This window comes from Archocentrus centrarchus, chromosome 3 (genome assembly GCF_007364275.1).
Source record: "Archocentrus centrarchus isolate MPI-CPG fArcCen1 chromosome 3, fArcCen1, whole genome shotgun sequence".
NCBI lineage: Eukaryota > Metazoa > Chordata > Actinopteri > Cichliformes > Cichlidae > Archocentrus > Archocentrus centrarchus.
Window position 1 is genome coordinate 21,783,257 of NC_044348.1, and position 15,786 is coordinate 21,799,042.

General features: G+C 40.5%; 1 protein-coding gene across 1 annotated transcript in view; it reads right to left on the reverse strand.

Moving 5' to 3' along the window:
- Positions 1 to 15,475, reverse strand: part of itsn2b (intersectin 2b) — a 40,993-nt gene extending 25,518 nt beyond the window's left edge. The window contains exons 1-6 of the mRNA XM_030719682.1: positions 15,189 to 15,475; positions 3,058 to 3,116; positions 2,104 to 2,196; positions 1,183 to 1,246; positions 895 to 1,064; positions 440 to 670 (exon numbers count right to left, since the gene is read on the reverse strand). Of these exons, the coding sequence (XP_030575542.1) occupies positions 440 to 670; positions 895 to 1,064; positions 1,183 to 1,246; positions 2,104 to 2,196; positions 3,058 to 3,064 (565 nt within the window). The 5' untranslated portion in view covers positions 3,065 to 3,116; positions 15,189 to 15,475. The remainder of the gene's footprint in view (positions 1 to 439; positions 671 to 894; positions 1,065 to 1,182; positions 1,247 to 2,103; positions 2,197 to 3,057; positions 3,117 to 15,188) is intronic.
- Between the last annotated feature and the right edge of the window lie 311 nt (positions 15,476 to 15,786).

A 15,786-nucleotide genomic window follows, 5' to 3' on the forward strand; every position in this document is an offset into this window, starting at 1 on the left:
GCTGACTCATCATTAACCTTTTCAAATTGTGATGGCACAGCTGAAAACTCCATTCTCTCTATTACATCTTTCTATGACTAATGCTTGAAGAATTATGAGAGCCACTGCAGAGATCCATCTATCCATCCGTTCTCTACCTCTTATCCTGTTCAGGGTTGCGGGGGGGCTGGAGCCTATCCCAGCTCTCATAGGGCGAGAGGCAGGGTACACCCTGTACAGGTCGCCAGCCTGTCGCAGGGCTAACACAGAAAGACAGACAACCATTCACACTCACATTCACACCTATGGGCAATTTAGAATCACCAATTAAATTAACCCCAGGAACTGCATGTCTCATCCTAAAGGTTTTCCTTTCAGAAGTGTGTCAGATATACAATAAAAAAATACAAAAGACAAATATGATATCAAAGTGATGAAGAGAAACGAGAATCATACATACCAGTATTCAAACCTCCAGAAGGAAATGGCTGTAGGAGTCCCATGGTGCCATTTGGTAGTGTGGTATTCCCCATAGTTGGAACCATGGGCCTGGTGGCAGTGGAAGCCATTAGTGGGCTCAGTCCTGGTGTTGTAGGAGCCATCGAGGTGAGGCCGGTCATTGGTGTCATAGGTGACATGGACATGGGAGTCAACATAGCAAGGTTTGTTCCAGGCACCATAGAACCAATACCTATAAAAAATAAACACACACACTAGCTTAAATACATGTGTATGGAAACAATCAGTCAAACACACTTTAGAGTAGCCTGCATAATCCCTGAATGGAGGATTTTTAAGGCTGTGTCCATTCATTTTTTTTTTTTTTAATTCACACCTTTTCAAATTGTGAACTGTTAATTTTCTAACTAACTCACATCCACAGCTACAGTGTACTGTATAATAACAACATTGTACCATAGGCAGAGTTGGCCAAGGTGCTGAGAGCAGCCACCGGAGGCTGCTTCATGATGATTGGCAGCGATAAGGGAAGCGGTGTACCCTGAAGTTTTAACTTTATGAGCTTCATAGCAATAGAAAACTCCAGCCTGTCCATCTTTCCATCTTTATTCATATCGGCCAGAGTCCTAGGAGACAGGAAACAGACCATAAGTAGGAAAGCAGTGATAGGTTCTCAGGAAGATCCTCTTGAAGCACAACATCTTAACAAATCTGCCAGTGTGCGAGTTAGTGCATGTTTCTCACCATATCTCAGCCAGCACAGATTCAGGCAACCCTGACTGGAGGAAAAACTTCTTTGCTTGCTCGCCTACAGAAAGTCACAGAAAGGGAAGAAAAAAATATATATTTACAAATGCAAGGTTGTGCATCACTATCAGCCCTTTAATACATATGCCTATAGTGGTATTTATATGTGCCTCATCACTTGAACATCTGTAGTCACATGCGTCTGTTTTCTTTATTGTAAATAGAATAGAACAGAATGCCTTTATTGTCATTATACAGGAAGTACAATGAGATTGGTTGGGCAACATTTTCTCTAGAGAACCACAGTGAGTTATATAAAGTAAGCAAAGGGCCATACATTAGACAAGTGACTCAAAACATGTTTAAAAGTTACAGGGAAAATATTATCAGCTAAAAAGAAATTTCACCCAAATGTTTTATCAACAATTATCTATCTTACCAATTGTCTAATATCCACCACTAGATAGGTAACAGACGAAACATATTAGAAATACACAGAGGCACTGCAGTCACAGAGTTACTGACTTTTTTAGGATTGCTTTGCTTTCCTTTTAGGATGTGGCAGGCCAGACTAAGCCAGACTGAGATGGCCCTCAGTCACATGTTTCAGTGTCGTAAATGATCTGTATTTATAAAGCACCTTTCAGTCTTTGTGGCTCTACAAAGCACTTAGCAGTGTTTTCCATTCCCACACACATGCATGGTGCTGGCATGCCATACGGAGGAACCTGCTGTTCAGTGCCTCGCCCAAGGGCACTTCAGCATGCGGAGGAGCCGGGGATTAGTGGACAACCAGCTCTACCAACTGAGCCAAACCGCTCGCAGTTTCTGATTTCCTCATGATAAAATAGCATTATGAAATATGCCATACAATCACTGTGGGAATCATGCACGAACAGTGTTTTTAAGTGTCTATACCTGTGACATAGCCCATCGTTGGGGAGAGGGTGTCAAACGTCTGATCATGTTTGGTCCTCTCCTCTGGGGAGATTGCCCACACACTTGGACCACCTGAAGGGAAAAAGGAAATTTGAAGCTTCAGTCATAACCACTGAGATCAACAAATTCTAGCTGTTTAAAATCAGCGCAAATTCCACAAAACAGCAACTAAGCCTGAACAAGGCAAGGCAAGATTACGAAAGTGTAAAAAAAACATTTTATGAATTGTAAACATAAAAGCAGGAAGACAGGTGTATACACAACGACAGCCTCACACAGTTAATGTGAAAGAGTACCGTGAGGCAAGCCTCAGCAGCAGTCAGAAACTGGGAATGCACAAGTATTGACAAAGTGATAATGAAGCTCCATTTTCACTGTGATACTATGTCACTTGGTTCAGGGCAGAACATGACACTTTCACTAGTATTTACCAAGGCTGTCTACTCCATGAGACATCCATGGACACAGTGAATGGACAGTTTACCCCATTATTTAAGAAAGAAAAAAAACCCTAAAACATATACTAATCCCAGAACTTTTTGGCCTATAACTAATACTATCATTAACCTGATTTTTTTTTTTTTTTAAATGAAAAGACATGAACCAGACTTCAAAATTGCCACACAACACAACAACAGTGCCAAACGTAGCACTATAAAGAAACTGGTCCAGAGAAAGACCTGGGGGATTTTTACGATTAAATCCACACACATGCAAAACAGATAAAAAATAGTAAGAAGCTGATTACTGCAAAAATATGTACACAAACACAAGCCACACACAATCCAGCAATTATCACTAGAACTAGCCTTACATTGGCCTCGACAGATCTGCAGAGCCACATTCTCACACATCCCTCTTTCTTTCTCTCTCTAGGCATACACAGATTTAACACTGTCCCTTATATACACACACAGGCCGCAGGAATCTTACCATTCATTTTTGCAGGTGGAGAACTCCCAGTGACGTCCTCAGCTACTGTTCACAGCCATCTGCAAAACACACATAATCACAGTCCAGTCATCAGTCAATACTGCAGCTAAGAGAGGACAGTGCTGTCACAGAGAGCAGCGAGATAAAAAGGCAGAGAGAGGCACAGAGACAGACAAGGCAGAGAGTGAGAGAGAGATTCTGGTCGGTCAGCAGAGTCAAACAGGGCTTCTCCTGTTCACTCTGGCCACATCCCAAATCTTTTCAACCACATGGACTTTTTTTTCAGTACTATCAACACTGGCTCTGTAGTGACCATAGTGCAATACATGCTACTACACGAGCTACACTGACAAGAGCTCATTTGAAAAATTTTACATTTACTGTCTCCAGGAATACAAACCATTCTGTTCAGTTTTGTGTTCAATCAGCTAATGCAGACTCGAGCAAAGGATCTACAGTGCTTTGGTGATAACCAGACACCATTTCTTCTCTAATGCATAGATCTTCTGCTGCATTCATGTTTATTCTCCAGTCTGACACACCACCAACTCACTATCATGGACACAACGAGCACTAAGTTGTTAATTCTTGTTCAGCAAAAAGAAGTCTGATTATAGCAAATACCATAATTACAGCAAATATCATAATTAAAATGATTTAAATCTTTTCCAAAGAGCGCTAGAAGAAATTTAGAGGATCAAAAATAATTCATCTGAACTTTGTTTACCAAATTTCATAAGGAAAAATTCAATTTGAAAGATCCAGTCAAAGGTTCTTGAAAATGTGTAGTAACTCCAATCAAGTAGTTAAGATATTTTCTCCATCCATTTTCTAAAGCTTATCTGGGTCCAGGGTAATCTGGGTCTAGTCTAAGCAGAACTGCCCACACCTCCCTCTCTCGAGCCACTTCCCTCCAGCGGCTAAAGCCTAATTTACTGTCAGTACATTGGCTGTGTTGCACACCAACTATGACAGCAGTTTATACTGGTCTCCTGAGGCATGCCAGACATCTTCTCCTGAACAACAGGTGTCGCCACTTAGAAAAAAAAAAGAAAAAAAACTGCATCAATGCTGGTATAGGAGTAGAATTCAAAACAGGAAGCAAAGCTGTCACAGAGATTTTTTCAAAGTTTTCTCAAGAAAGCCCTTTTTTTCAAGCTGTTGCAACATCTATCTCCATGTAACCTGGGAATCTCTGAGCTCCTGCACTGATATATCAGATGGTGCATTACGGTGATAAAGACTGACATGCAAGCTCCAGCTTACAAATATCAAGAGCTGCACAACATACCAATAAGACACCAAAGCGTGGTGCACACCAGCATTTAGGTCACTTTTGGTCATTCTCAAGGGCAACAGCAGCCTAATCTAGGTGTAAGCCTGTCCTGGATGGCCAAACTCCTCTAAAGAAGGATGCTACTAGCAGCAATATGGTGACCAGAGGCCACAGAAAGTCAATCACACTCAGTGATTTCAGATGCCAACAGATGAAAAAATTGCAGGTCCCAAGTTAAACTTTTCTCAGCTTAGAGGCGAGTGATTGAAATGACTACCAATGAAAGCAAAGGATACCATTAACTGAAATACAACAGAGTGGTACATTCCTTAGAGCAGGGGTGAGCAAATATTTTTGCAAAGGGCCACATGAGAAACTGGGACTGATGTGGATGGTCATACCAATGAGCTTATAGAGATAAAATTAATATTCACCAGAACTGAGTTCAACGTATTGGTGTGGCCCTCCACAACAGTCTCATGTGGCTCCTTGGAAAAAGTGACTGCCCACCTCTGCCTTAGAGTTTTACCTAGGCAACCAGAGCCTGAAATGTCCATTGGCTGCCAATCTACAGCTACACAACAAGCATATCGTTTCTTGTGTGAACGCCCTTTAGGACTAAGCCCAAATGCCCTTTGCAGGAAGCACATTTACTTGTGTTCTTTCAGTCCCTATCTACAATTTGTGGATATAGGTCAGGTTAAGATATTTCCATCTAGAGTAAAGATGTGGTTCAACATTCAGTTGGGCTATAAGCACGAATAAAGACCAGCCACTACACTCAAGCGAATAACCAACAATCTCACTGATTTCAAACCAGCCTTCCTGTTAGTGACTATGCCTCTTTCAAATCAGTTTCATCATGCTTCAAAACCATTCTTGTTGAGTCATGCACTTGCAAACAAAGTGTGCGAATGGGCCTATTGTTGCATAAACCTGTTTTATGCAGTAGGAGGCTCAGCTTCTTCTGTTTGTCTGGGGTTTAGAAGTTTCAAGGAATTACATGTAGAGTGAGTGTATCTATGCTTCTCAACTGCCTTTGATAAAACACATCAATTTACTACAATGACAGGTGTTTTTTGGTTGTTGTTTTTTAAAGATATGTGTATAGCTAGATGTAGAGCTACTAATGATAGTAGTGCATTTTATGTCAGATGATTGGGCAGGTCTGTCAATCCTCCTAGTCCAGAATGCAATATTTCAAAATTTTATAGACAGTGCACAGAGGTTGATTGCAGTGTAAATAACAGGGTAAATGTAGTAGACTCTGTCCACACAGTACACGCACCACATATGAGCGCCTTGTTGACAAAAACCACTAAGTAGTCTTATGCTGGGTTTGCAGATATAGAGTACCAGTCAAAGGTTTGGACACACTAACCCAAGAATGGGGTTAGTGTGTCCAAATGTTTGACTAGTAGTGTATTTATAGGTCTTATCTGTGGCTGCTGTAGTGCTCTTCTTGTTGAAATACATGCACCACAAAACAGAACTGTTTGGATTTAAAACAGTTTTTGTTGTGAATATAGTGTGAATTTTTGCTGTATGCAAACTTACACTAAGGGACAGGGTACAGGATGCATGTAATGTATTGGCTATATTTAAATAACTGTTGAGAGTATCAGTAATGCTACACTGAATACAGATATGACCTTTAACTATCTGGTTGGTATATTAACCATTTTGTTCACACTGTCTCTTTATCTTTCATATTCACATCATTAGAACAACTGCTTCCTTTGTTATCATCACTCTGCCCTCAGCCCCTCTGATTCACATGATGAAGGTGGAGGAGGAAAAGCAGGAGAGAAATTGGCTCACCACTTCCTGCCTGTAACCTACGAACGCAAGCATTTCCTCAACCAACATCAGCTGACAGGAAGTGATCACACATTTTTGGCAGAGGGACAACTTTTGATGTCCCAAAAAATTAGCGTGAGAGCTGTGCTTGAAACTGGAACAGTATTAGAGTATTACAGTATTACTGATGTGTTTGCTGATAGGAACCCTGTGCATGAGAATATGATGAATGAGGGCGGGAAAAAACAGAATGAAAGTGCAAGTTCTCTGAATGTGGCCTGGCTGATGCTCTTACAAGGGCAGAGAACAGCAAGGGAGGGCTAATCTGCTGCCTGCCATCTGTCACTCTCCCTCTCTCCTTCCTGAGTCAGGCCATACTCTCATTTGATGTCTTTGATAATCAAATATTTCCTCTGCTTCTGCCTTCTGTTTTGCAACCTGTTAAGAGGGTATGTTTCAAATACAATCACTTAAGTTTTGACTGAATTCAGGAGAATAACAGGTCATTTTACTCTCTCTGTCACCATCACAGTCACAATGGCCAGCTTGGTAGTTCTTTTTAGGGACTGTACTTAATATGGCAGTATCTAAAAGCCAAGGACAGCTCAATTGCTGTAAAGGCTTTCTTTACAACTCTACTCTACACTCCAACATTACTGTAAACAGTGATGATTGCTAGATCTAGCCCTAAAGCACCTTTTTTGGATAGACTGTCCATCACAACTGTACTAATACAATACATGAGTGATGAGCCAACTACAGGATCAACAGTCTCAGGTAATTTTGAGGCTGTAGCCATGCAATCTAACCGCTGGTAATGCAACACTGCAGGAATCTGAATGAATAAATGAAAGAAAGCAGTAGACTGTTGGCTTTAAGGTTTACTGTTTCCAAAGGGAGAGAGCAGTGTGACTTTTCCTCATAGGGCGGCTGTCTGACCAACTGACCGACTGACCAACTCACTTGGCTGGCACAAATGACTCACCTCAGCTTTGCAAACTTCATGCAAATCCTTTCTGGAATCACCCGCCACACAAACACATGCTCGCCCTCACTAGGAGTCTTTGCTCAGCAGGCACTATTTACACAGTGAATCCACCAAGGTAAAATCAGAGTCAAGATCAGCAACAAGGGCTCCAGCTCATTTGAAAACTAACTTGAGCTGTACTTAACCAGTGATGCAGGACCTTTTAAAAACAACTAAAAACAAGCACTGAGCTTGTTGCATTGTTTTATACAACTGCATCACCTTATCACTACGGATGGCCGTGTTTTTTGTATATTCAAAATTTTCTGTGGTCTTTACAGGTACCTGCTAGGACTGCTGAGACTATCATTAATAATTTCCAGCACTGTGGATCATTTGATCTGGAATATTCCTTCAATCATGAACAAAGTTTGTTATATGACAGAACTTGTGGTCATGTTTAACCTTAATTATTTTTAGAGGATTCTGACTTATCCTCATAAGGTTAGATGCAAATATGTGAATATTGTCCCCATCTCCCAATGGTAAAAATTTTTTAAAATCCTGGATTCAGATCACCACCAAAACAGTTGTTCCTTGTTCCACACACACAAATTTTCATCAGAATATATTCATAATTTTCTGAGTTATCCTGCTTACACAAAAACAGACCAACACAAACAAAAACATAACTTCCCCACACCTATGGGTGGGCGAGGTAAGGAGCCTCTAATTACCATTAAGTGATAGGTAGGCCAATAAAACTTGTGAAAAGGGGTGAGATTTGATAATACTGGACAAACAGGAAACATGCAAAGCCAAAGATGACCAGAGCCATCAAAACGTCTTGTGAAACTAAAAGAAAAGAGATCCCAGTGGAAACTAGAATGTTTAGTGAGCTATGGAGAGTTGGACAATTGTTAGTGAAAACTGAATGGTATTTTTGCTTGAAATGCCCAACCCTAATCATTAAATTAAAGAGAAGGAGGCAGAACAAGTATATTTTTACATAAAGGTTTGCATGCCTGTCAGATGTACTAGGCAATTTTCATAATCAAGGAAAGGAACCTTTCAAGAAACGACAGGGCATTCGGACAGTATCAGACCCTGTAAGTGATCAACATTTTGTTACATTTAAGATTCATCTTAAAATATGTTGCACTTTTCCAAACACCAATCTACACAGAATACTGCAAAATGAAAACAGCTTTGGGAGTGTTTTGTCAATGTATTAAAAATAAAATATTCAGAAGCTTTGACACTCACAAAGGAGCACTGGTGCAAACTATTCTTTCAGTGAACCTAGAGATGTTTTCTACAACTCAGAGTTATCTGTGACTGATCAAATTCACTGGACATAGAAAGGAAAGACACACACCTATTTATATAAAAGGAAACCAAACCATAAGGTTGGGAGACCTGTCACCTGCAAAACGAGACTGTATCTAGGCACAGATCTGGAAACTGCCCCAAAACAACCTCCAACATTCTCAAATGGAAGATGTTTGAGTACACCAATAGTCTTCAAAGATCTGGCTGAAAAGGCAGCCTTAATAATCATGGGGGGAAGGGTTAGACAGATTAAAAGAAACAGCCTAATGGTCCCTGTGAAATGGATATGGAGTCCTTTTGTGGACATCAGATGACCTTAGAGAAAGACAACCATTGAGCCTTTATGTTGGAGTGGCCATACAGAAGCCATTCCTCATTACAAGACATATGACAACCCACTGGGATTTTGCACCTGAATGACTGTCAAGATGTTAAGCAAAGACTGAAATATTTGGCCATAGCCCTCAACAGCATGTGCACAGAACACCAGGCACAGCGCAAATACAGTGAGGCAGCACCATGCTGTTTAGGATGTTTTTCTGCAGCAAGGACTGGATGCCCAGGATCACTGATTTTCAACAAGGCAAAATCCTTAAGCATACTGCCAGGAAAACACAGACTGGCTTCTCAGTGAAAGTCCTGAATTGATCCTGCCATAATCTGGGCATAAAACCAACAGAGCTCTCGTATAAACGGGAAAATTACTATGGACCAATGCTCCCCATCAATTTGGTTAAGCATGAAACAATTCTGCCATCAACTGTAGTACCTGCCAAAGAAAGGTGTGTCAAACATGCAGGATAATTCCTACAAAGAACTGAGGCTGACACTATTGCTAAAGACCCAACTTTTAAGTGAAGGTTTCTGGATACCAAAAGGGAAAAAAAAAAAAAAAAGGGATATTTCAGTGATTTACAAAATATTACAATCAAGAGTGTGGAGTAATGTGTGCAGACCAGTAAGATAAAAATAAAACATTGGAAAACTTGAAGGTCTAAAAGCTTCAGAATGTGCTACATTAGTCTGAACATAGGGTCTTTGCAATGTAAAGAGACCAGCAATGTATGCGTTCAAATCTACAAATAACACTAAGAACCCAAGCTACTGAAGATCACATTTCTATTTCCTCCAAATGCTAACTCTACTTGTAAGTGATGCTATATTCAAGTAACAGTAGTTAAAGTCAAGTTTCATTATTGTCAGTACCACATATGTGCAGGACATACAGAGGATTGAAATTGCCTTACTCTCAGACCTGAGGTGGAACGGTGTAAACCATAACATCTAAATCTGTATGTACAGGAACACAACATCAAAAGTGGTATTGGTCTTAACCTGTTTTATGTAGTTCTGGATTTTAAAAAAATAATAATACAGCTGACGACTTATCTGCATAACTTTAAAATCTGACAAGTCATAAGTCTGATAACCCTTGGACAGAGTAACACAAGCCTTCCTTAAGTGTATGCTCATCTTGGTGTGGACACAGCCATTGCTGTTGTCACAGCTCAGTACATAAATAGACATGTGACTCACACTGTGTCCCAACCGGCACTTTATGAAACAGCTCCTGGACGGTGGTGAAATACAGAATTATATTTGCTAACAGCCATCAACACAGTAACAGAGATGTCTATCACACCACACAATCATGTATACTGAAGAAATAATTGAATGAATAGGTAGATATCGACATTATTCTTCTTCAAACCCACAGCATCCTGAAGTCCACTGTGGAAGCATAGTGTTTCTTTACCAACTGCAATCAACTGAGTCTTTTAAAAAAAAAAAATCTGAAATGACTGCACACATAAATATGCAACAATAAGGCATTAAGCTAAAGAGAAAGAAAAAAAGTCAGAAAAGGTGCAGGGCTAAAGCTGCAGTTCATTATACCTACTATTTTTACATTATACCTTTCCTTTACACAACAGTGTCTCAAAAAACACCCTGTTATTAGCAACTATTAGGTGCGCTTTCATTTGCCCCATTTACTTGCCTGGCACAATATATAGTATAAGGCACAAAAAGTAAGGAAATTTGTGTTTGGTTGATCATTTTTTTATGTAACAATACTTCTTCTAAATTTTATACCTCTGGAAATCCTTAATGGTGCCACATTTGTAAGAAAATGCATTTGCAGGTTGAGCAGCAGAGTTCAGAATGTGCCTTGCGGCCATGAAAAACTTGCCAAATCTTCTGTCATGCCAAACAGATTATTCTGTTGACTCTTGACTGGTTGCAGATGAGATTCTGCAACCAGTGGCAATCCCATATCCTCACAGTCTGAGACAAACTCTATCCTCCAAGATGACAACGCTCGTCTCCGCAGAACGGGGTTTATCAGAGACTACCTCCAGAATTTGGGAGTTGAGAGGATGGAATGGCCTGCCTGCAGTCTTGACCTCAACCCCACTGACACTTGTGGGATCAGCTTGGGCACGCTGTTCATGCCAGAGTGACCAACACGACCACACTGGCTGACTTGTGACAAATCCTGGTTGACGAATGGGATGCCTTCCCCCAGCAGTGTGTGAACAAGCTGTGACCAGGATGAGGAGGAAGTGCCAGGCTGTTGTGGCTGTGTATGGTTCTCCACACGCTACATGCTAAGACTTTTGTATCCTGTAACCCGATCTGGATTCAGATTATATAGATTATTCTATGTTCATATCAGCTATAAGGAAACCTAATTATAAAGGGTGCACACGACAGATGAAAAGACTCTTTGAACAGCTGCTGGAAATACAGTACAGAATCACAACGAGGTAGTCAACTGACCACAAAGCAACAGACACTACAATACACTTACCCCAGCTTGCATGTAAAGTTTTCAGAAATGTACTGCCTGAATTAAATAATGCTCAGAATCAGGAAGTTCTGCTCTCTTATTTAAACCAACTTTACAGCTAAGGAGTCTAATGAGATCAATGAAGTTCCACCCTGCAAACTACATCTGCAAACATGTTCAGCCTGCGCATTTTGCTTGGACTAAAAATGAGTACACTGGGCTATTGTTAAAGGTCAACATAAACAACTTAAAGCAAAATTCAGGCCTGAGTGGAGATAGGCCACACTAGCAGCCACTGTGGGTCTATTTTTTCATTTCTTGGCTTTGCTGGTTAGACCTCACTTGCTTGATTCTGCTTTGGACCGTTGTGAAATACTGAACACTTTTGCCTCTCAGTTAGTACACACAACACTGAAAACTGTTGGATAAATAGCATGGCTGTGCCCTGACTTTAGCTGCTTCAGTAGCCACTTTGACCCACGTGGGCCTTTCTTTCTCTCTGGGTGCACTGCTGGTGTCTGTTTAAACCTTATGCTTGGTGCTACTGCGCACCTTTTATGCTGCCCCTCGCTGCCAGTGCACTCTTGCTTACAGTGACGTAGGAAATAAAGAATATAACTCTGGCGGGGGAGAATCGTGAGAAGTCACCCCATTCAATCTGAATGAAAACAGAAACATTTTCTCCTTGTTTAATGTTACCAGTTCCTCATAACTAACCATCATTTGAGCAACCTCGCCTCCCTTCTCTCACCATCTCTAATCTCTCTCTCTCCTCTCTGCATGTAAAACTACACCCCACCAGTTTTCTGACCCAATCCTGTTCATCATCCCTGCTCTTTTCAGACACGAGCCCAGCGTGACTGCTGTTCTAAGAAATGATTGATTTTCAGCTGCCTCGTTTGACTGACCTCACGCCAATGACATCAACTCCATGCACAGTTCTGTTTCTGCCCAATGACTCCCTTTCTTCCTCTCTGTGTCAGCCTTTGTGTACAGTAAAAGTACCCAAGCTCCTTTGACTATGCATCGCTGATTCTCCTTTCTTCAGTTTGGCTATTTTAGTCTGTATGTTCAAGTCTTTCCCAAAACACAGAGACAACTATTCAGTAGTTTTATTAAGGTGATATTTTAGTAATCATCCACGCTGTAGTTAACACACCCATCTACCACATTCAGACAGTGCTGCAAAGCAGATCTGGAGTGTTGCAGATTGGGTTTGATTAACTATGTTTGTAGTCCGAGGTTTTGTTTTCTTAAGAGGCAAGGCACACCTCTCCCTCTTTTAGTCTGGCTTTAACTCGCCTTGATTTGTGCATCTATCAAGATAATGACAGGGTTGGAGAAAATACACTGATACATTTGTTATTTGGCTTATGAATGTTGCTCAATGGAAACACGGCTATGCTTCACTACTCCCAAATTAAAAAATGGTAGGAGACTGTTTGACTGACGAGCTAATATGGGAGCAATATTTAACATAACACAAGGTGGTTGAAAAAGCAGGCCACTGTAAAATGTCCAGGATTAAAACAACGAGCATCAAGTTGGGATTAGGTAAAAACAGCTGTCACAAACAGCAACAGAGGCTGCAGTGTGCCAAACCTCCTCCTCTATACTAACTCAGCATGCTAATCACTTTAATATTTTTGATGATTTCACAGTTTTAATGGCTTAAAATGGAACTTTGGTTGGTGATGAGCCCTGTAACCATGATGTGTCTACATGCATTAAAAGACAATAAGTCTCTGTTACCTTATTAAGGAGAAATCTGTACATTTTCCTGTTCATTTAGTAAACAGAAAGACACCCCAATAACAAAACAGTTAAAAAATTACTGCAATGCTGATGGTTTTCCTTTGGTGGGTGCAAAAACCTAACAAAAGTCCGGTCTGTCCTGGCTGACTCGAGCCGCCCCTCCATGGCCACTTCAGGTTGCTTCCCTCAGGCCGCAGATATGTTGTGCAACTGAGTAAGAGGCTCAAAAACTCCTTTGTTACCGTAGCAATAGGTCTGTTAAATACCATCGAGCTATTTTTGTGATTACTGTGTTGTTTAACTGCTGTGTTCTGTTGTTTTTTAATGTTACTGCTAGCTGCAAAACTATTTGCCCCCCTGGGGATAATAAAGACTTCTTTGACTTTGAAGATTTATCCAGGTAGGATAATACCTATACTGGTGGAATACACTCAGCATGCATCTCACACCGACCAATCAAACTTTATTGGATCTCTGATGTGCTGAAATTTCTGTTTTGTATCTCTATCCCCTATTTGTTTTCCAAGCAACTCTCTAAAAAGGCCGGCCTTTGGTCACAAGAATCTTGAAAAGATCTATAAGAGCGTCACAGCATGAGAGGACCTTATCAGTGTTAGGCAATGACTGAAAATTTTCACTGAAATAGACAGCACCGGCGCAACTGATAATGTTTTGTGGTGATGTAGTTAATTTGAAAGCTTTTTAAGCAACAGTCTGCCATGTCAGAAAAACACACGCAACAATATAAGTTCCAGTTTTTAACTAAAGCTATTTGCACTCAACCATACCAGTTGATTTTTTAAACTTATTTTTATTTTTCAAGATCTTTTTTTTTTTAATTCAGTTCAGATCCAGTTGGTTTTCACAGTGGGTTCCCTCAATTCAGTTTAGATTTAGTATTTTGTACTATTATAATATGGAGGGTGCACTGGTCAGTTGCAAGATTAAATAAGTTTAAAAGAATTACTAGAATATAAACTCAACCCTTTGTGAATCCAGTTGACTTGCAGCAATGAAGACATTATAATCTCAAACATATGCAACAATACTTTGTGGTGCAAGTTTTGTTGACTTATTTTGACCATACTTATAAAAACTAAAAGCATTTTCCCCCAATTTTTTGTTTTAATAATAATAATTATTAGTGGGTGGCACAGTGGTTACCACCTTTCAGCAAGAAGGTCTGGGACTGGAACCCAGGCTGGGGCCTTTCTGTATGGCTTTTCTCCCATAGTCTAAACATATGCATGTTAAGTTAACCAGTGATTTTAAATGGCTGTAGGTGTTAATGTTAGCCCTGGGGTAGACTGGTGAGCTGTCAGGGTGTGCCTCGCCGCTCACCCGGTGAGAGCTGGGACAGGCTCGAGCACCACCATGACCCTGAAGTGGATAAGCGCTTCAGACAATGAATAGATGGATGGATAATAGATAGTTCTGTATAGAGCCAATATAGTTTAAGTTAGCTTTTTTTCAAAAGCCTTAACAACCTTGGTGCTCATGGACTTCATTAAATGTAAAAACAGATTCTTTTGTATAGGAAAGACTCAGCACCAAGCTTCCCATTGCAGTAGCTTATAATAACTATGCTAAAGTAAACCTGTCAGGTATTGGGTATGAATGAACAAGAAAAATTTCTTGAATTCCTTCAATAAATACGTTTGTGTTGGCTGCAGCTTTTAATCATTGTGCCACTCAAGACAACAAAAGTAGGCCAATAATTCCCACTAAAATTTCTACCTGTGCATGGTGTGTGTGTGTGTGTGTCTCTAGATAAACTGATAAAGTTGCATTCCCTGGTCACTTGTCAGCACTCACTGATACCAGCCTACAACCTGCTCAACTAGTTTGAACCGAGAGGAATTTAGGAGACCTTCCTGCAAATCAGCCTTTGCAATCTTCCCAGATGAACTCTCGCCTTAAAGAAGTGCCGATAAACAACCTACAACAAAACATTTAATTAAAACACACAATTTAGCAAGCTAACCCGAACTCCCACCGTCCCAGGTTGTTTTGACATCAACAGTGAAGCATCACCTCTTTAAAGAACACTTTTTCCTTTCATATTTTCAAATTAAATAAGACACACAAGGAACCATTAACATAGAAAAGACGTGAGAAATATCTGAAAGTTCACAGGAGGTCTGTAGAAGCATTCTCATAACAATTTCAAACTTACAGTCATGCTTAGATAAGCAGTTTCGCTTGCCTACCTCTCACACCGCCACGGTTTAAAAACATCAATTTCTGAGCTTTCGTGGGGCCAAAAATGCCTAGCCACCACTTCTGGACGGTTTCCCGCACACGCTCTCGAAGTTTAGTATCCGCGAAGAGCCGCCGTTTTGAGGAGAAAACTCAAGTTTGCCAGCGTTTCTGTTCACAGAACCTGTTGCTGACAGCTCGGTGTGTCACACCAACAACATGGCTGACGACGAGTGATCGGAGCTTGCGGGGCGCTGCTAACGTCCGGCCGTCCGCCGAGTGGGAGGAGGAGAAAGGGAGGAATACAAGTGGAACAGATGGAAAAGGAGAACAATCGATGTGATGGGAGGCAGTTAACAGACAAGTGAGGGCAATATTATATAACATGGATCCAGACTAGGAGAGTAATGGAGAAGGGATTAAAATTCTTGCATAACTCGGAAATTATTCAAATTTAGAGAAAACTATGTTCTGAGATTATACAGTCATAAATTCTGAGATTATAAATCATACATTCTAAGATTATATACATATATGCTGAGATTATACAGTCATAGATTCTGAGATTATACAGTCATACATTTACAAGAAACAAATCATAAATTCCCC